This window comes from Phaenicophaeus curvirostris, chromosome 7 (genome assembly GCF_032191515.1).
Source record: "Phaenicophaeus curvirostris isolate KB17595 chromosome 7, BPBGC_Pcur_1.0, whole genome shotgun sequence".
Taxonomy (NCBI): domain Eukaryota; kingdom Metazoa; phylum Chordata; class Aves; order Cuculiformes; family Cuculidae; genus Phaenicophaeus; species Phaenicophaeus curvirostris.
The window spans coordinates 26,866,695-26,888,321 of record NC_091398.1 but is presented as its reverse complement, the minus strand read 5'-3'; the positions used below and the strand labels follow the sequence as shown (position 1 = coordinate 26,888,321).

The window sequence follows — 21,627 nt, the reverse complement described above, 5'->3', positions numbered from 1 at the left end:
TTGAGTGGGTGGCCCAACACCACAGGTGATGAAAACTCACAGCTTCACCAGAAGACACACCAGCTTTATTAGGATCATCTTGGTTAGTCGAGTCTAGGGTGCGTGGGCTGCACATGTCTACCACCCTACCACATAACTGCACAAGAAACAGATAACTGAACACACAGCTGTGAAGTGTGCTTGCGCAACCAAGCCATCTTGGCCGTAAGTGGTTGTATGCCTAATTCATAAATTGTTGGTCAATTATTTTCAACTTGGTTTCCCCTTTTTAAAACACACAGGTAAAACCCCTGAATTCCCCAGAGTTTGTGGTTTTCAGCAAATCAAGAGACCAGGGAAAATATGTATCTAGCAACACCATGAAAATAAAGAAGCAGGAAAAGTCAAAGAGTCTCCAAGAAAGCAGGTAAATTTCCACCCTACCTTCTCTTTGCCCCAGCTATAAACAGATACGAAATCAGAGACCAAAAAAAGTGGGCACAACTGTGGAGCTGGATAGCAGCTACATCGTAGCTCTGTAGCTAATAAGGCCAAATAGCATCACTGAATTCAGCTGGCATCGGTGCAACATTCCAGGCAACAAGACTTCAGCCGCATCAATGTCTCTTACTTGGGTAGGCATTTAACATAGCTTAATTAAACCCTATCTATAGCCAACAGTAACACTAGTAAGAGGAATAAATAGCATAAATAGTGCTGTTTACACAAATCCCCCTTCTCAAGTCCTCCGCCTCCTCCTCTGCAACACTCATTTTAAACGCTGATACATTTGCAAGAAGTATTTTTATTTTTATGCAGGCCCTAAGGCAAAATGAAGCAACCAAATCTGGTCAAACCGTAAAAAGTATCTGGAGCCATGCCTGAGCGGGAGAAAGAGATAAAGGAGCAGGTGTGTGCGAGGAAGGAGAGGGGCAAAGGAGCTCTTATAAGGCTGAACAATGTGAGAAAAGGACTCCAGAAGGAACAGGCTGGATGCAGAGCCCTTAAGAGGCTAGAAAAAGCTCCTCTACAGATTCATGACCACCTTGCTGAACAAGGATGGAAATTTCTCAAATGCAGGACAGATCTGGAACACGTAACATGCATGATGCGACAAAGGTAAAATAAACAGACATTTGGATCAGCTACTGGACTCCCTGAGCCAGAAGGCAATAGCTGCAAGGGATCAGATATGGGGGAAAGATTTAGGAACAATGCCTTTCACAGCCACATTCAGTTACAAAGCGTGGCTTGTCCTATTGAAGCGGGAACATACAGAGCAACAGAGATGATCAGCTCCTGCTGGTTCTTCCCAAGCTGCTTTTGAACAGCTCTTCTTCATTTCCACCTGAGAGGACCTCTGCTTCAGAAGAGCTGAAGGATGAGTAAAAGCAAATTTGAGAACCAGGGTCAAGTTCTCCTGCTGTGAATGGATGTTAGCCCACTGGCTTCTTCGCCAGAGCGCTTGTGAGAGGACCACATTGTCTTTGGAGAGAAAAAGCACCCCAGTGCTCTTCCCCAAGAGCCTCAAAAATTAAGGCCTCAACTGGAGACTTGGGACCGACAGCTTAGAAGAGATTGCAGCTAAAAGCACCCCAACTAAGTTGATCACCTTCATCCAGCACAGCACATCACCACTCTTCACCTACTGTGTCCACAGCCTCACCACAAGGGCATCCAGCCCTGATAATACACACTTCCCCCCTGTTCACCAAGGATGAGAGAGTAAGGAGAGCAAAAATCTCCAGCTTGGAAAAGAGTTCCGTGTCTAGCAACTGACTACGATACCCATTCACAGACAAGTCCCAGACCATGAGCAATTGGATGTAGCATAACATTGCAGGGCTCTATGACTGATGAATCATGCCACCTCTCTGACTTCATAGCCAGTCTCCAAACCCTCCCTTCCCAGACCTGCACATACATCTGCTCTTCCTTCCCAAAGAAAGCCAATCTTTTTCCTATTTTTTCACCTTCTGTATTTTCATTTAAAAAAATGCCATTCAAAAATAGCCGTGCACCATTGCCTACAAAACCATCCTTACCAATACTCTGCAAAATTATCTGAAAACCCTTTTAGGTCTTCTGGAATACAGAACTTTACTAAAAGAAAAAAAACAAAACAACAAGACAGAATTATCTTAATTAGCTGAGACTGTACCATGTTTATATTGCAATTGTTTCAGGATAGGGAATGACCTTTTTCAGGAATACATAATATAATCACACTGCAGATACTAACAAATTATCATACTGTCTGTATGCATGAAGAGGGAAGCATTATCAGAGAGGGTACATTCTTCCAGTGGCTCAAATTTATTAACACACAGCTAGGCTTTTCACAATGACTGTTCAAACAGTCAGAAAAGAGAGAAATCCCTTGTATTCTCCTATTGTAAAAGTAAGTTCAATACACAGAAGAACAGTCATTTCACTCCTCCACTGAGGAACCTATGCTCTAAGGAATGCTTCAATGCCGAACCCAAGCATATTTCTCCATCTGAACAAATCAAACTCTTTCCAAGCACAGCTTCCTTCACAGAATTTGCCATCCTCCTCCCAAATTTTTTCCAATGTATGTATCCAAAGTAATCCTTGAAACATGCTGTCTCTCTGCCACAATAACTATCACTTTTTTCCTCTCTTGTGTCAGAGTCAACATTTGGAGCAGAGGGGTCATGTTCTACCCACAGATGGAGGGAGGGAGAAAGTACCTCCCTGAGATACCTCTCAACCACTTAAAGTTCAAAATTAACGAGCTGAACATCCCAGTTCTACAAAGAAATTCCCTTCATTTTTTAAAATGTACTAAAGTACTAAAGTTTTTGCTGTTTCACACACACACACACAAAGGCCAAGGAAGCAGGAATGGAAATAAGGTTGGTCCTTCTACACTTGCGCTCCTGGAGGCAATTGGATCAAAAGACTTTTTATAACTTACAGGAATGGGTAACATTACCTGCAAGGTACTAGAGAGCTACAGGATCGGCATTTCTATTGAGGAAAAGAGATGCAGAGAACAACATTGCCTTTAAATCTCAGACTTCTCACCTTATTTGGTATACATTCATGTCCAACGCTGACACCATTCTAAATAAATCAAATAGGATAAAATTGCTTATTCACTCTGCAAATACCTTCCAACTCAGAGCTGAGTTTGAAGGTAAGTCACGCATTATTCTTTCTAGCCTGATAAAACATGCAATAAACCAAGTAGCAAGAGGTAAAAAAAAAAAGCATAAACACTTCTATCTTTGTTTTCAAACACTGTAGTCACTGTACAATTGAAGTTCTCTTTCCATTCCTGCCAGCAAACAAGCATTGTAGTTCTGTCTAACACAGTTTCAAAGTACAGTGTTAGCAACTGCCCAGTGAAAAGTGTCTGTACTTTAGCTGCATCAACTTTTAATCTTCCTCCTGAAAAGGTGACTTTGAAAAGAACTGAGAAACTAGCATGGCTCTTAGAGCAAGTTTAACATACAGTTCTAAACCTACCTAAAATATACAAACCAAACTTTTTTTCTAGTCATTCTTCATTGATCATTTCTGGACAGGTTACCCGCTTGCTAAATCTACGTGTCAAATCCTTGTAAACAGACCAGTACTTCAGACTTGGATATCAGTGTATCACCAAGAGATTAAATGTGGCCCGTGGTTTTCAGAGGGATTAGTTGTTAAATATTGCCTTCCCCCTTATTGGTAAAGCTTGCACTCTCCATCCTGCCTGGCAGGCTATATTAAGAACAAACAGCCACCCAGACTTCTCCTTTCTTCTAAAGATGAAGGCAAAAAAAGAGAGGCAACACTGTCTGGCTTTTGTGGTTTTAACTGCACCCCTCTGGAAATGCTGACTTGCAAAAACTTTAACCTGCCAGCCACAGGTCTGAGTAAAGCTTCCTCCAGCACAGGCTAAATAGTAGAATCTATGCTACATAAATGTATATTTGCAGAGATACAAGCAAACAGTACATATTCCTCATTTCATAAAGCCGCTTCTGAGTGATTCTGTGAGACCTCTGTCTAGGTCTGTGTAATGCTCAAAGCTCTGGCTTCCAAGTCTTCCTCAAAATGCACCTAGCATCCAAACCTCTCCTGCATGCAAGCATCGAATTTAATCAAGGAGAAACTTAAAAAAAGGAGAAGGGAGGAAAGGGGAAAAAATAAATAACTGCATAATCTATCCAGGTTGGACAGTTTATCTTTTCTATTTAGCAAGGCTGTTCCTTCAGATTACAGAACTACAAATCTGAGGACAAGTTACTTTTGAGTAGCAGCTAAGAAACAAAACTATGCAAGCAAGTTGCATAATAAAAATGCAACCTTAAACAAAGATTCATTAATCCTATTTTCTGCTTAAGACTATATTTCCAATTTTTCTCTAGAAATGAGGGACGGGACCTGCCCTGTAGTACTCTTCAGCTTTGTGAAGATCAAGCAGCTTCAGAGGTTAGCAAAGCCAGATGTTCCAAGGGAAACCTGAACTATCTGAGGTCCATCAGTCACTTGCATGCACCTGCTGAAAAAACACCTGCCAAGATTCATTCATCTCTTGCACCACTGCCAACAGTTCAGGTAATTCAGAATCAGTTTTAACGAGCAAGATAATATAAACTATTTTCTCTTCCAGCCCCTTCCCATGAGATGCCCCCTTTTAGCTCAGCAGCACAAATGCCAGAACAGTGCAGGTTTGCTGGCCCTCATGCACTCCATATTGCAGGCACTGGACACAAGCAAATGTCTCTCAAGAAAAGGCTAAAACACAAGCTGATATCAAAATGGACCTTGATCCTTTATTCTACGTGCCAGCAGCTCTCCAAGGAAGCTTTATACATATTTCAGTATTTGCTCACACCTCATTGCTCTATGGTGAAGAATGCACAGGCTCTCCATCAACATTAATACAGTCTAATTCCACAGCAGAAGTAGCTAGTCTGCACACCCTGGCTCTGCTAGCTCACGCAGGGACCTGAGCAGAGTTGTAAACAGCTGAAAACAGGGCTACGGACCTTCTCCTCTTGGGCAAATCAAGTCTATCTTCATCATAATGTCAAGTTACCAGTACAGCACTACTGGGAAGAAAGCCCAAGTCCTGCATGTACAGGTAGACAGCCAACACTGCAAGATGATCCTACCCTCTTGTTACTCCAAAACTTCTAAAACCAGAGATTTTATTACATATTCGGTCCCCAATAACAGGGTCTTGCATCTCTGTCCAAAGAGTCAGGAACAAAAGAAAACCTGTATTATTTCTGAAGACCTCACTCCAGCTATATGCTGAGCACCTCAGGCTTTCTTGAATGGCTTGGCTACCCATGTCACTTGCTAGTCATGTGCCAAGAGCCTTTGTGATGCTGCAAAATACATTTTTGCCAACAAATACAAAACTTTGCTCAACAATAAGCATGCACAATGGAGGGAGAAGACAGACAGTCCTGATGGCAACCTCCTGACAGATAAGTTATGTAACACTAACTGTTCTCCCTGGAACCTCACCAAGTCTTCACTAAAAAGAGATCTTCCAGAACCTACTATAAGAACTTGATCTCACAAGAACTGCACTGAAGAGGACAGGCTTTAAGACTGGGACTCGCACGGAAGATAAAATGACCAGAAACAGGTCTGTGCCTTTTCCAATCAGAAAATTCATCCATCCATGAGATTCTGCTTCTTAAAAGAAATCTGTCACCTACACCCAGACAGAGGGGCATCTTCAGCAGGGCACTCAGAGTGCCCTGCCAATCAAACCATTCCATGGGCAAGGAAACATGTGGAGCCTGGTTTCCCGTTTCACCTCCTCCCTGCCTCACGCAGATTATCCGATACCCAGTAATACAGTCTGAGCTCACACAGGAATCATCTGTACATTAGGGGCATTAATTCAAATATCTCCCTCCTCCATTCAGTGCCTGCTTTCCCGCAACCTTTAGGCATAGAATACCTTTGAGATTCCACCCGTCACCTAAGCACTGCATTCTTGAGAAAGCAAGCTAACAGATATAAGAAGCCCTTTCCTAGTCTAGTGGGGAGTTCTCCAGGGGAAAAAAAAAAAAAGAAAAAAAAAAAACAAAAACAGTTTCATGCCAGACCAGCAAGGGAACAACTCTTGTAGGTCGTCAAGCTTGTGTACTTTGCTGGCACAGCAAGGCAGACTGCCACCAAACTGAGAAAAATCTATAGCAGCTTTGAAGAGACCAAAGGATCCAGGAAGAAAACCAATAAGGAACTTTCTTCCTCCCAAGTAGATAGATGTGGTTGGTAAGGGGGAAAAAAAAAAATCCTTTCTGGACACAGCCTGTGCTACTACAGTTGCTACATGAGACAAATTAATTGGAAAAACATTAGGACATCAGGCCACTGTAGCCTGCCAAAAAAGTCCTCCACCTTCCTTTTCAGGGCCAGAGACCTTGGTTATTTCTACTTGCTGGGCTGCAAATTCTTTAGTGAAGACTTTTGTTTACCAGCATATAAATCTTTTTTTTTTTTTTTCACACTGTAGTGAACAGGGAATATGCATCAGCAAGCCTGGCTACCAACAGCTATAATCCTACGAGCCCTGTGAGACCAGGAATACAGCCCAGTCTCCTTGGACTGGAGAGCCAAAGGAGAGCAGGACTTTGCTTTGACAGAAGGTTTAAACATAGGTTTACAAACACAGATGTGGGTAATTATTGGTGGGAAAAATGAAGTAAGCCAAGAACAGAAAGCATAAGTGACAACTCATGGCAGCATAGCAGCAGCAGTCTATGAACTAAATGATACCCCTAACACAAAGGAGCTTGGATGTCCAAACTAAAGTTTGTGAGGTCCTGGAACAAAGCCTTCCCTTTTGATTAAGGACAGAGAGGGAGAAAAGGTGATGCCCTGGTTTCTTAGTACCTTAGAGTAAAAACATGAAAAACTATGACAGCCCATTTATGTCACAGAACACAGACTCCTCATTTTGCTCAGCTTTGTAACAAGAAGTAACACCACTCTTGTAAGATAAGAGCTTCTCACACTCAGAAGACTGGAAAGGGAAAAATAAGTTAATTCCTTTCCACTGATCTACACACAAAAAAGCACCCAAGGAAAAAACCTCTTTCCAGTGTTAACATCACAACTCACCTCCTCAGACACGCCTGTTAATCTACATGCAATCTAAACCCCCAGTTGGTGCCTGCACAGCCAATACCCTCCTTCCACTCTGAATGTCTGCTTAACCTGCTGGATGAAGGAAAGCAAACACCTGAATCCTGCAACAAGGATCCTCACTGCCAGCCAAGCAACAAAACCCCAATCCATTTTCCTCCCCAAACTCAAGTCCCTCCCGGAGCCTCATAAAGGAGTAACCGTTGTTGCAGGATTGCATCAAATCAGCAAGACGCTGTTTTAATTTGTTCAAACTATGTGCTGGTGCACATGCAGACTGACACATCCAGAAACAGGACAGTCCTCGAACACAATGAGAGCTTGGAAACAGGGGAGCTTTTTAAACATTTAGAAGGTAGAAAATAAAAATCAATCACAACCCAGAAACAAATTTTAACAGAGATGATGTACTACAGACAAAGAAAAAACACTTCAAATCCTTGTTGACAAAATTTAAAAGAGCTTGTAAACACTAGGCTCTCTCCAAGTCACCACGACACTGAAGGCATTACAACTGTACTCCATTTTCAGAAGTTCAGAACCTATGAAAGGGTCAGAACTCAATGTCTCGGTCTGAAAATTCTTCAGCTAACTATAGGATGAACAAAGCACAACTTCCAGGCTAAATCTCCTAACTGCTAGTTGCAAAGGACAATACACGCGTTAGCAATGTTTGCATGGGTACTTTGTGCCAGGTGGGTTCCTCTGCAGAGAGGCATCAGTTTATTTGAAGCATTTCACTGGATAACAGGCAAATTATTGCCAAGTATTGTAATTGACCCTACCTTTGCATTGAGAGGTTAAAAGAATGCACAGCCCATTTACAAACAGCATAGTCATCCATTCTGCCCCATATTTCCTGTAGAATTGAGAAAGTGTCTTCCAAAAATAGCCAACAGTTTTGACGAAAGGCTCAAAACAAACAGTACTTCAGAAGGAATATCTTTCCTGCTTTATATAATAGCCATGTCAGAAAGGAAAAAGGGAAGTGTACAGTGTTTCAGTGCAAAGGCTGCATTGAACAAAGAAAAGACATCATTCTTTGCTTAACACAAGGCTTAAATTCACCATGAAGGAAATTGCTGAAGTCAAAGCCTCAGGGCTCAAGTTGAGAGGGAGATAACATTCTGAGGGAAGAAGTTTTATCCTAGATTCAAATCAAAAGAGTATACATAACAGGAACCCTGTCAGCTTGTTTAAGCCTCAAGTTATATTCACCTCTAAAAGGAAAGCGCAGCTTCACTCAACATCCCTTCACCAAAACCTAATACATTTTGAAGCACTTTGTCTGTTATGTACCCAGGTCTACCTCTGCGCACTTCTGCTTAACTTTTATTTTCCAAACAGCTGGTCATTCTCTCCAGCTATGTGGTTTACTCTTCTGCTAAGCAGAGTATCACATATCACCATTTAAAACAAAACAACACAAGACTAACATCAGTACAGAGCCCTAACCACTGCTGCCTTCCTCTCGCTTCATATTCTGCTGTATTCCTCATGAGCCGAGAGTTCGCATTCACACGCTTGCCTCCAGGAAAGTCTGTCCCTTGGAGACAGGGGTAAAACATTAACTGCCCCAGAGGAGAGGAATTGTTAAAACTGACATTGTAGCATCACGAAGGGGCCAGTCAGATGATGAAGCAAGCAATGCCATTTTTTCTTTTCTCGAGACCCCAGACAGAATTTTTTTTTTCATTTGCATTAGGATAACATACACTGGAGGGCCTAGAATTTGTTACCTTATTGAGCAAGCACTTTGGGGTTTGTTTTGTTTTCCTTTTCTTCTCAAGGGGAATAAACAACTGACATGGGATTGTGTCAATTACCTACAATACACACTTAAAACTCTCAATTATTGTTGCCATTGTTCCCACACCCCTAACCAAGGCTAGGGAATAAGCACAGACTGGATCGCCAGCTGAAAAGACGTGGATAACTCTCTCCCTAGGAGAATAACCTGCGTGTGTTCTGATAAGAACTCGGGTAGGGCCACTCTTGGCTCCAAGTTGTGCCGCAAAAACTTTACCAACAGGCCAGGAGCTCGCCGTTTGCCACCTACCTTAATATTACCTAAAAATATGGTTGCCATCTGGTGGCTAACACAGAATGAATCTAGCATCTATGATGAGTTCAGGGTGGAATAGATACCAGGAAACACTTTTTTTTTTTTCTTTTGTCCTGTCCCCTCCTGGAACGCCAATAAGGGAAAAAAACCCAGATGTGGCCACACTCACTTTTGTGTATGGAGCAAAGCCAGGACCTTGTAGCTGCAGCCAGGTCCGTACTGGATCTGCTGTTGACTTAGTGTTTCTTCCAAGCAGCCAGGCAAGTTCAGAGCACGCTTCTAGTCTCCGTAAATGAGATTAAACAAATGGAAGCAGCATGTGCAAAGTTAGGGCCAACAGGTTTGGGTTGCCATTCTGACCCAGCAGCATTTTATAACAGTGTCAGCAACTGGTACGCGGCTCAGGCCAGCGCTGCACCCAATCCCCAACCTCCTAGATTAAATCTAGCTGCTAAAGATAACTCCCAGGGAACAAGAGCAGCAGCGGGCAGATCTGTTCGCCCTCCCTCCCTCGAAGATGCATCAGTCCTTATTCAGTCAATGTCATCTCACGGCAAATCACCGAACACCACGATGAGCATGCCCGAGATAGAATCAGCTGATCGATGTCCCTGCGTAAAACGTCCGATAATCCCTACCCAGAGCAGGCATCTGGCATCAGCTGCAGATGCCAGAGGGATGAACACGAGCAGTATCCATTGCATATTCCTGGCACCTTTCGGCGGCACAGAGGTGGGTGGAGAGCAGCGAAAGGGCTCCCGGGATTCAAAAAAACACCCCTCCCTGGCCAGGCATCGGCTCTGTCTTCAGAGGTGGTACGGCTTTTGCCTGACCACCATTCCAAAACGCGGAGTTCAAGGTCAGTAAAGCAAGCGGGGAGCATCAGGCGACGCTGGTAGGAGAGAAGGAGGCGAGCGCCCGTCTCCTCCTCCTCGCCGCCTTCCAGCTGCGGCTCTGGCGCTGCCACAAAACACGGCGCCGGTCCTGAAACTGCCGCATACAGCACAAAACTAAACGCCACAGAAAGAAGGTCACCGTCTGCCGAAGCAGTAAGCACCTACGTGTTTGAAGCAATAAGCATCTACGTGTTTAAAGCAAACGCGCGGCGCTCCGTCCTCCCTCCCTTCTCCCAGCCGAGCCCGATGCCACGTTCCCGGTTATCCCGAGCCCCGCGGCTCCTTCGCATCCTCGGGATGCAAACCGGCTCTAAATCTAAACGCTGAGAGGGCAGCTGCCAGCCACTCCCGGGGATAGAGGTGGGGACAGGACAGGGGCACCGCTGCGAGCCTCCTCTCCGCTCCGGGGAGCGGGTGTCACCCCGGTCCCCGCATCCCGGCGGCGCATCCTCCCTCCTCTACCTTCTCCTGCGCTCGGGTCAGCTTCTTCTGCACGTTGCTGGCGATCTTCCCGGCGGTGACCCCCTTGCTGCCCAGCTCGGCCATCTTGCCTTCTCTTTTTAACGGGCGGCGGCGAACGACGAGCCGGCAGGAAAGGGGGGGAAAAACCCGGCGGGAGGCGATGGCCCCGGCCCCGGCAGCGCCGCCTCCCGCCCCTTTTAAAGGGACAGAGCGCTGCGCGCCGCCTGCGGGGGCCGGGGAGCCAGCAGGGGAAGAGCCCCAGAGTCATAAGATCGCTCGGGGAAAAGAGCTCTTAGATCATCGAGTCCAACCATTCCTATCTGCCACGAAACCTCGTCCCCGAGCACCTCGTCCACCCGCCTTTTAAACACCTCCACGGATGGTGACTCCACCACCTCCCTGGGCAGCCTCTGCCAGTGCCCAGTGACCCTTTCTGTGAAAAATTTTTTCCTGATATCCAGGCTGAACCTCCCCTGGGGGAGCTTGAGGCCATTCCCTCTTCTCCTGTCCCCTGTCACTTGGGAGAAAAGGCCAGCACCCTCCTCTCCACAATCTCCTTTCAGGTAGCTGTAGAGAGCAATGAGGTCTCCCCTCGCCCTCCTCCAGGCTAAACACCCCCAGCTCTCTCAGCCGCTCCTCGTAAGGCCTGTTCACCAGCCCCTTCACCAGCTTCCTTGCTCTTCTCTGGACTCGCCCCAGAGCCTCAACATCCTTCTTGTGGTGAGGGGCCCAGAACTGAACACAGGATTCAAGGTGCGGTCCCGCCAGGGGCACAACAACCCTGTGCAGCTACAGACTAGGAGAAGTCTGTCTAGAAAGCTGCCTGGAGGAGAGGGACCTGGGGCTGTTGGTTGTCAGCGACTGAACATGAGCCAGCAGTGGCCTAGGTGGCCAAGAAGGCCAATGGCATCTTGGCTTGGATCAGAAACAGTGTGACCAGCAGGTCCAGGGAGGTTGTTCTCCCTCTGTACTCGGCACTGGTGAGACCGCTCTTCGAATACTGTGTTCAGTTCTGGGCCCCTCGCTACGAGAAGGATGTTGAAGCTCTGGAGCGCCCCAAAGCTTCCATCAGTTCCACACACTGGGGCTTAGGTGGTGGGGAAGCTTCCTTCCCAGCCTGCTTCTGCACATTCATCTTTCTTACTTCTTTATGGGAGCTTGCATCCTCTCTATGCGCACACCCTGTGCGATACAGTATCAGCCAAACCAGTGCTCTGCAGACAATTTAGATCTTTAAGGAATTTGCACTTGCCTTTGTTTAAGATGGAGACATGCACTTCTTATATGTCCTTTAATTGAAAGATGGTACCAAAACCTACCTGTGTTCCAAAATGATCCCACACAGTCTTTATTTTGCTAGATGAGGACTGTTCTCTCCAGAATTTCACACACACAGGGAGTAGCATAGCACTCACTATTGCAATCTAAAGCAACAGAAAAATGTTGAAGATGATTATTTGAGAGATCTAGGCCATATTTTTCATCTTATATTTCATTTACTGGTTCCCATTTCTGCTCTAGTACTATTTCTGTTCATTCAGAACTTGGAATAAAAACAATTGTCTTGCCAGAGCCCTTAGAAACTGTGGGCAGAAGACCTGTCAATACCTCTTTGTGAGGCTTGGTGAGATAGTGCCTCTCCACTTCTTGCCTGTTATGACAATGGCTTTTTTATTAATGACAAAAGCCATCATTAAGTTTAAACCCATGATAAACTTCAATTATCTTAGTAGACATACTATTCTTATTTAATAAAATACTTAGTCATGTGCTTCATTGTATATAAGAAAAGTGCAGTGATCCGAGATATATTCAGACTCAAGCATGTGCATACCTGTGATGCTACATTATATTGCAAACTGTGATTTTATTCAATCACTTTCTGGCTTTACATTTAGCATACATGTTTCTGTGTGGGCTTCTGTAGATACACAACGGTGTATTTGTCGCAAATGCACAGCATTCTGCCTTTAATTTTAGCCTTATTAGGTATTTTCATATTACTTTTCTTGTTTAGTATGATCTATAATTTTGCAGCATCTCACTGCTGAGTATCAGCTGGAAACACAATTAATACCCCATTTTCTTTGTCCCCCTTTTTTTTTTTTGAAATTAACCATCTCCTCCTGCTTAGTTGAGCTTTTAAGAGTGAAAGATGCACATGTGGTCAAACATTTGTATGATCACGTTTAAAAGAGCAGATGTTTCAGGGTCAGAACACATTCCTCTCCATCCTACCTCATATATTTGCTTCTCCTGCCCAGGTTTTTTCTACAGTTAAACTGGTTTTGAAGGCATTTTTGTCTGATTACATTTTAAAAGGGAATGAGTCTAGCACATGAGCTGAAAAGAGAGCCCATGGCAAACATCAGATAATTGTGAAACAAAAGCAGCCAGACACACACATTCACCACAACAAAAAAACGATGACAAACTGCATAATTTTTAAAAGCTGGGATTAACAGCAAGCATCCACCTCTCAGCATGAGTCATTTCCCAGCTATTTCTGTGCTTGAAAGGATCAGAACTAAAGCTGCAAAACATTTGCTGGGCTCTAGGTGTGTTGCAAACAGTATTCCACTAGCATGAACCACTGAAAATCACATACTATGAGTGGCTATACATTTGCATGACATTATAAGCCATTTTAGCAAGGCGATATATGCTAAAGGCTGTTGCTTTGTGGGCAGGAGAGGTTTCAGTCTCACCATTATTCTGATCTCAAACTTACAATCTTATAAATGTAAATAATGCCATGTGTCAATAGAACAGCACATTAGTAATAGTCATACAGGCTAGCAACATAATGCTTATATTCATCTGTGCTTTGTGTCATGAGGCAGAACTGTCTAACCTTTTAGAAGTCATTAGTGATAGATTCTGTACAACTAGATTTAAAAGAAATGGAACTTGATGTTCATGTCCATTCCCTGCAATGAGATTCATTAAGTTCAGTATGTGCATAGTTGTCTCATTTATTCTAACACTAGACCCTAAGACACTTCATTTCACCTAACTGTAACCAGCTAAAAGTATCTAGTTTAATTTAAGCTGAGTCACTTTGTGTCCTTTTAAGTCAAAAGAGAGAAATCAGTATCTCCAAATGATGATCAAAGGCAAAACAGCTTCTGGAAATGCCTTCCTCCCCGCCTTAGGCACAGAGGGAGATTAGATGAATAGCTTAAATAGCTAAAGTTAAGAAAGAGAGGTGAGTTATGAAACCAACCTGTAGTCCATCTCCCTGGTGACAGTATGATTCATTTACACAGTTGACAGGGAAGAAGCAAATCTGTCAAACACTACAGCACAAACACACATATTTAACATGTACATACCTAGCATAGCTTTTTTATTGCTTTCTTAATTGATTAATATTCTGGTCAATAATGCCGATGTTAGGGCTCAGCCCCGTAAGTGCATTTCACTTCTCTGTTGTCTCATTAAAGAGACAAAGTGCTCACCTGTTTACAATTATGCATATGCTTAAGTGCTTGCTGGGTTGGAGTCTATTATTTTGTAGTTTAGGTACAATTTACTCCTTTCATTACACAAACAATCGTTACTTTTTTTTTTTTTTGTTATTATTCCTGTTCTGCCAAGTTTGTTCATCTGGGAGCAGGATGTTTTCTTCATGATTCCTAATTTAAATTACTGTAAAATTTTGTTTTTTAATGTGTGATTTCAGCACTGTGTCTCTTAACATATTTTTATTTTTTTCCTGACTTGAACCTTTCAATAATAGCTTGTGTTTTTAGAGCTACAAGATGTGATAATCAAAATATACCTGCTTCCCTGCTATTGGTGGCAAAATTTTTCATGTACAATCCAATTAATTTAAAAAATTAATTTAAAAATTGCAATAGTAGTGGACTACTGTTCATGGAATCAGAAGTATACATTTTCTGTTCCAGTAGCAGAGAAGATTAAAACCCAATAAAATTGATTTTTGTTTCTCTCAGCAAGGAGTCTGATTTTAAGTTTATAATTATTGTTTTTTAATTAACTGAGCTCTACTAAACATTTTGTGTTTATAGCAAATATGAAGATGTCATTATTGAATTCTTAAAATGTTTCTATTCATGCTAAATAATAATATTTGCAATAAATTATTCTGAGGACTCTAAAACCTTCTCCCCAAGATGGATCTATTTCAGTCATGATTTCTTATTTGTATTCAAAGCTGAGATTCACATTTTAAACAACCCCAAAGCCTCTGGTTGTTTGGATTCATAGTCTTGTTCCCTCTCTAACTCTAGCCATAAGACTATAATCAGTTGGCCTCCCTCGTTGCCAGCACCACTCCCTTGCTTTAGTGATGCCAGTTCAAGAATGAATTTAAGACAGTAAATACAACACCCTGAAAACAGCAAATGACACAAAATATATTATGTAGCAAAATCTAATCGAGTTTTGATTCCAACCTTGTTTGCCTTAAACAGCTTGCTCATTCTTTTCTTTCCATTGCAGATTATGCATTCTTTTGGGATAACATTCAAGAAGAGCATGCAAAGGTGAGTCTGTCTTTCTTTTTAAACTGATAACACTATCAAAGGTAATTCAGGCACCAATTTCATGGTTATCTATTTTGCCTTATCATTCCTTTCAGACTGACTGCATTCTCATTCAAGGTCTCCCTTTGTTCTTTCTGTGAAAGGTGCCTGGAAGCATTAGGAAGTTTCTGTCATAAAAATAACAGATAAAACCTCACTGATTATGTGCTCTGTCCCTTAAAACAAAAGCAAGATGAAACAACTTTGTTTTAAAAAAAAAGTGTCCAGAAGGTGTTCTATCCTGCATCTCTCAATGCCACAACTTCTTCCCTCTCTTGTTATGAGAAACAGATGATGATACCTAAATGACTCTTCTTGTGCCCCAAACACAAAACTCACCAGACTGGCTTAGAAAGGGCGAGAGGCAGGAAATAAAATGACATTTTAACTTTGTCTCATATCTCATTGAAGACTGTTCCTTGATTGCAAGCATGCTTGAATTCTTGACAATTATGTGGTATTCATGATATATCTTACTGGGACCTTTGTTTTCCATCCATGTACCATTTCGGGTGCCTTTTTTCTGCCTGTGTGGGCTTGGCCTCCACAAAGTCATCCTGGACCCCAAACTTGTGACGGAACAGCTACTTCACTAATAAGTGAAGTGAGTAAAGAATGGAAACAGTCTGTAATCTTTGCACAAATATACTTCCCAGAAGCTTACCAAACTTTCTATGTGCTTCATTGTGCAGGAAAAGAATGGATTTGGCACATATGAAACAATTTTTTTTTTTAGTTTTTCATTATTATCGACCAACAACAGAGCTGGTAAGTGAATCATGCTTTGGAAATTATTCTGAGAATTCTAGAAGCCTTCCAGTAGTTATTAAATATTTTTAAATGTAAATTAATTATATATGCTAATAGATGGGCCTGTCTATAGGTATGGTAGAACACATAGCCCATCTGATGGAATCACACAGGATATCATATCACCAGGATACCATATAAACAGCACAGAACATCAGTGAAATCCAGAAAACATTTTCTGGGAAATGTGTTTCCATAAGTCTTCATGCTGGTGATGACCATACCGGGTAGATTTATGTAACGGTAACAGTTGCCCTAGTTTCAATGTCTTTCTTCTTGCTTCCCTCTACCACATTTCATTTCCTTGGCTACAGAATTGAGTGAATCATTCACTACAATTATTTACGAGAGCTATCTCACCTTTGTTTACTGTAAGGTCACTATCACTTTGGATTTGTTCTGTTTTCGAAATTATCCGAAATTATCTGCTTTTGGTGTTTGGGATTTGATTTTTCAAAAAATAAGGAGGATAAATTTCTGGTTTGGGTAAGTGCAGTTTTCTGCTCTTATTCAATACACCATTAGTATGCAATCTATTCTAATTAACAATTACTGACATTCCTAATGGTGTTTTTCTAGTCTTGGACCAGGACTGATCTACAGGAAAAATAATGCAACACAGACAAATTCAAAAAACCTTATTCTCACCTGTAACTTCTCAGCCACTTCCACCAGCTGGCTTTATCAACTCTATTAAAGACTTTCATGAAGATTCAGTAAAAAGCATTTAAGACCTTAAAAGAATTAAAGATCCACAGTAAGTAATTTAAAAGTTTCTTTTCAGAAACCGCTCTTGAGAGTCACTATTTTTCATTAAATGTAAATCAATACAATTTTTGCACTTCTAGACAAAATTCTGATCTAGGTAAACAATGCTGCTGGATATCATAGGGATTTTAAGCATGTCCTTTATTCTTGATACCAGTGTTTTGTGCACCCCGAAGCAGTAATTACTAGTGGAAAGAAAAAGCACAGGCTCAAGAAAATCCAACTAGGTATTTTATTGTATGTAAACCTTCATGTATTGGAATAATTTAGATTATCTAGATGCCAGCTGCATCACCCAAATATTCCACCTTAAAAATATTGTGGGTCCATGCACTGTAATAGTGCATGCTTAAAAAACTAGGAATGAAGCATAAGCCATTCTGAAAGAAAATAGCAGACGATCCCATCAAAATGTCTTTTAATGTGTACATCTTTTTGCTATTCCAACCTGCATCCTTACCTACATTCTAAATACTGTTCTCAATTGCTGCAAATACATAACTTTCCAGCTTTGGTAATTTACCAGTTTTCTTTTATTCATAGACAGATATTAGATCCACAATTGAAAATGGAAGGCTTAGATTTGAGGGTAGCCTATTTAGAATTGATGTATTTCTCTTCACAGATTATGTGACATTTTTACCTGTCATTCAATGCTCTGACATCTTGAAATGTCCCTGCCAAATTTAGCAGAAAGCTTTTTACAGAGTCTCAAAGTAAGCATCCTCTATGGTTTAATGAGTCACTCTCCCATGTATACAGATATCAGGGTCATCAGCATGCAAGAAGGAATAAACATAAATGTCAAGATAAATTTCTGTTTTGTTTCCAAACTACTTTGAAACAAAGCAACTCTATCAGATAAACCAACCAAACATCTTATATTGCGAAACATTTTCTTAATGTGTCACTGTATAAGTGATGGAAATGCAAGATATTTGTTTTACATTACTCTAAAAGCCAAAGAACAAGTCTGGAAATGTTGCAGCATCTCAATGTCTTCGCTAGAAATTTTGCAATGCAGGATGTTCTCTCAAAACCCCACCTTTTGCAATCACAAGAATAGGTTTCCAGACAGAAAGAAAACTTCAAAATCTGAATCCCAAAACCTCAAAAACAAAGAAGGGCGGGGAGAAATAAGCCATTGCTTCAATGTATTCATATATTTTAAAGCATTCACGTTAATTTCTTTCTGTACACACTTTGGTGGTAATGACATTGAGTCATAACTTATGGGAAATCGTGAGACATGATACTTGGACGTGAAGGTAAAGATAAATATAGTTTCTGTGTGCAAAAATGTGCTGCTTGGAAAACAACCAGCAAACCTCCTACTCTTCCTCTAACTGCTCCTTGTGTGTTGAATAGGAGCAATAAGTGCCTTCCCTTGCACATATGAGACAAGTGGTCTCTTTACTGTATGAAATCATTAAGTGCTTTGTTCTCCCCATTTATATCCCTTTGTGAAGACTTTTTATAGCTATTGCAGGTATGCCCTGACAGTTTAAGAAGAGTGAGGATCTCTTTCCTTCCTAAAAATGAAAGGGGAATGCGGTCACCAGTCAGCATCACCTGGTTTGATATTTTTAAAAACTTGACAAAAAACAGTGCAGTAATGAGCACAGCAAGAGCAAACAGCAAGAAACAAGGAGGCAGTCTCAAACCTCCACATCCAGGCAGATATTTCACAGAACTGAAGTTACCTGATCCAAAATGATTGTATGTTTCCAGACTAACATCCTTTATCCAGCTAATTTAAATAAACCAGATCAAACTTCTTGTGCACAGTCCAGAGCTGAATGTGTGAACTAAACCTGGATGTGTCTCTGCTAGAAGGCTGAGCCTCTGACTTTAGCCAAAAGGAGAGAGTTTGACTGGTCAGAAAGTTGCTGAGCTTCCCAAAGACCAGTGCCTATAAAGGAAGACATTTTCATGGGTTGCGATGCTCACATACTCAAACAGAGAAACTCCACATTCCATGAGGAAAAGCCTTTGATATTTCCATTCCCCGTCATCATCCAATACCTTCAAGGAAACAAAGGAACCTGCCTGAAAATACAACAAATAAATTCTTGCTTGAAATGGGAACCTGAACATGTGAAAATAAACTATAATTTCCAGCTACTGCTAACATTCCCCTCCTCTTTTCTCAAAAGGACATTTTTCCACCCATTAATTCAATTTTTCATGGAAGGAAAGAAGTGAAGAGAAACTGCTAATTGCAAATACTTTATTTCAAACAAACATCAAAAAAAGTCTGTTTAAAAAAAATTAGTAAAATCATTAACTCATCTAATTTCTCCCACTCTGTCTCTGTGGCTTTTGCATTTACACGTTTTTTTCGTAGATACCATTTAGACCAGTGCTATTAATATGATTTTAGACATTATAATGTCTTATTACAAAAAGGAAAAAGATATAGTTAAAATCTCATTTATGATCTGATCTTTTCAAATCCACAGGATTTAGTTATTCTTTATTCTAGCCCTGTGTGTTCAGAAGAGACTGTTCCTCATCTTCTCCTGCTTCACTGAGGTCACTCGCTTGCTTATCACCCTAACATTGATGTCACGCTACTGTGAGCAGCAGTAGACTTCATACCCACAAACAGATAGGAGAAAATAAACAACTGCATACTGCACCTACTCATATTTAGTTTCCAAAAAGTCATAGCAAACAGAAACTGAAAAGGCAACTATTATAAGAGAATAGTATTTTTGGCGTACATAACAGTAGGGAGCTCCACCACAGCAACACAAAGCAAACTGCCTGGATAGGAATAATCTTGCACAGCCTCTGGATGTACACATGTTTACAGATCTACTGAGATCATGGATTTACAATAAAATGAATATCCATTCCTAGCATGCCCACATGCTCCAGGTTTACTGAGATTTGCATGGTAAACATTCAGCAAGGCATATCATCTGATATTCCTTGGACAGAGCAACAAAATCCTACCAATGCTACGTCTACTTGTGGCCTCGTACAGGTGTGATAATCCTAGAAACCACACAATCCTTTCCTACTGAAATTATATATTCCTATTCCACATATGAAGCTTTTGTTAGGGGGAAGAACAAGAAGATTTGACCTTATCATTAATGAAATGTTTCCCGGAGGTATTTCACTAATTATCCCATCCACAGAAGTCACAGCAAATGAGTCATCATCTCCTTAAATAAATAACAGAAAATATATATGGAAACATACACAATTGTTGTTTTTATACCATATGGGATGGAACTGTGCCTTAGATGTGTTTTGATAAAGCTAATCAGATCATCCATGCTCTTCAAAAAAAAAAAAAAAACGACAGGCTCCTGCTTATTGATACAGAAGGATAGAGAGTGTGTTCTTTGGACATAACAATGACTTGCCCCTCATCCTCTTGCTATTAGAGGTTCCTACCCATCCCACAAGAATGTCAAGCTGATCATGAAAAAAACATACTGAATCATTGCTGTGTTTGATATCTGCCTCTCTTGGCTTCTCAGTTACAAATACACCAGTCATCAAAAATACCAATCAGAATCACATAAACCAACCAAGGAAAATACTTTCTAGCTAGCAGTTCTTATGCTGCTTTGATCTGTCATCCTCTTAAAAAATACTCCATACAAAAACATTAAAGCATGACACAATATCTTCCTTATTTCAGTCCTTTACAAACCCCTGAGAAACAACTAATGGATTCTCATTGTTCCCTGGTCCTGAGGCTAACATCGCTCTTCTAGTCAAAATGACCAATATTAGACTTCTAAACTTCAGCTGCCAAGTACATGTTGATAACCAAGAAAGAACTGGAGGGTGCTTCCACTTGTTAAATTATCTTAAAGACATCTAAAAAATAATGAACTCCTCTAACGCTATGCAATTGCAACACCAGTTATAAAATTGATGCCAAGTGATCTAGGGAAAACTTTGTCCACTGAGATGTAGCAAGTACAGCGGAAAAGCCTTAGGACCCTGACCTAATCCATCATTTGGGAAACATGAGATTATTCCTCATCCACTGTACATTTTCGTGTAATTTACTTCATCTTAATTTTACCAGAATTGAAAAACTGATATTTTATCACTTCTCATTGTAGAAACTCATTAATAGACCACTGCTTTCTCTGTCAGTAGAAGGAGGATAGCGTGCTATTTGTAATCTTTTTCTAGCGAAATAATTGTATATCTTTCATTTCCTCCCTCCCATCGTATTAGGTTGTGAAATTCCAACATCAGGTATAAAAATAATTATAAATATACATAGTACCAAATTATACGTCAACTTAATTCCAGTAATTGCAAGTACTATTCTTGCATTCCAATGTGGCCCAGTATCATGACAGATTAAAACATTTATCTCTGCTATACATTCACCAATAATGTCTTGCCAATCAGCAAGAAGACCCAGCTGTAGAAGATGCAGAAAGTGGAATTCAGCACTCTGACACTACTCGCCGTGGGGCTAAAATCTGTGGAATTGCAAACATACAAACAGTAGCAACATTTGCTTTGGTAGAGTAGCACAGCTTAATTAGGCCTTTCCTGCATCAGTTTAAGCTCACGTAGCCAATGAATGGATAAATGTAGCCTTTCCCAGCAATCTTTGCTGCTAAGAAAGTGATTGATCCACTGCATCATGATGTCAAATAGATGTCAAAGCTTTGCCAGTTGAGATTAGTGTCTCAGAAATCTGCAGCCTCTGGGATTTTTGTAACAACCTTTAAAATACAAGTTAGGATAGAAGTGAGACAGATGGCTGCCCACATTTTCTGGTGCTGATACCTATTTATGTTACAAAACTAAGATGACTAGCAACTAGTAATTTATTTTTTTTTTTTTATTAATTTGGTGCTTAACTTCTCTATGAAAAGAATTTTATGTTATTTCATACAAGTTCACCTGGAAATAACTGGTAGTTGATACAATTATCATGTCTGCTATGCATATATTATCTATGAATTTTTGACAATAA

At 41.1% G+C, this 21,627-nt stretch overlaps 1 protein-coding gene and 1 long non-coding RNA gene across 17 annotated transcripts in view; one reads left to right on the top strand and one right to left on the bottom strand.

The window, feature by feature from the left end:
* Positions 1 to 10,702, bottom strand: part of BIN1 (bridging integrator 1) — a 96,741-nt gene extending 86,039 nt beyond the window's left edge. For 4 of the 15 annotated variants that reach the window (XM_069861358.1, XM_069861359.1, XM_069861361.1 and 1 more), the window contains exon 1: positions 10,531 to 10,701. In XM_069861358.1, the coding sequence (XP_069717459.1) occupies positions 10,531 to 10,614 (84 nt within the window). In that variant the 5' untranslated portion in view covers positions 10,615 to 10,701. Of the gene's footprint in view, positions 1 to 10,530 lie in introns of all 15 variants that reach the window. The other 11 variants (XM_069861368.1, XM_069861360.1, XM_069861370.1 and 8 more) reach the window with 4 other exon arrangements.
* A 4,302-nt stretch (positions 10,703 to 15,004) lies between these two features.
* On the top strand, positions 15,005 to 16,639 carry LOC138722780 (uncharacterized). 2 transcript variants are annotated; one of them, XR_011337750.1, is made up of 3 exons: positions 15,005 to 15,041; positions 15,773 to 15,848; positions 16,470 to 16,639. It is a non-coding gene; the product is annotated as an uncharacterized lncRNA (long non-coding RNA). The 2 variants fall into 2 exon arrangements; XR_011337749.1 differs by lacking the exon at positions 15,005 to 15,041 and adding an exon at positions 15,652 to 15,684.
* Positions 16,640 to 21,627: the final 4,988 nt, after the last annotated feature.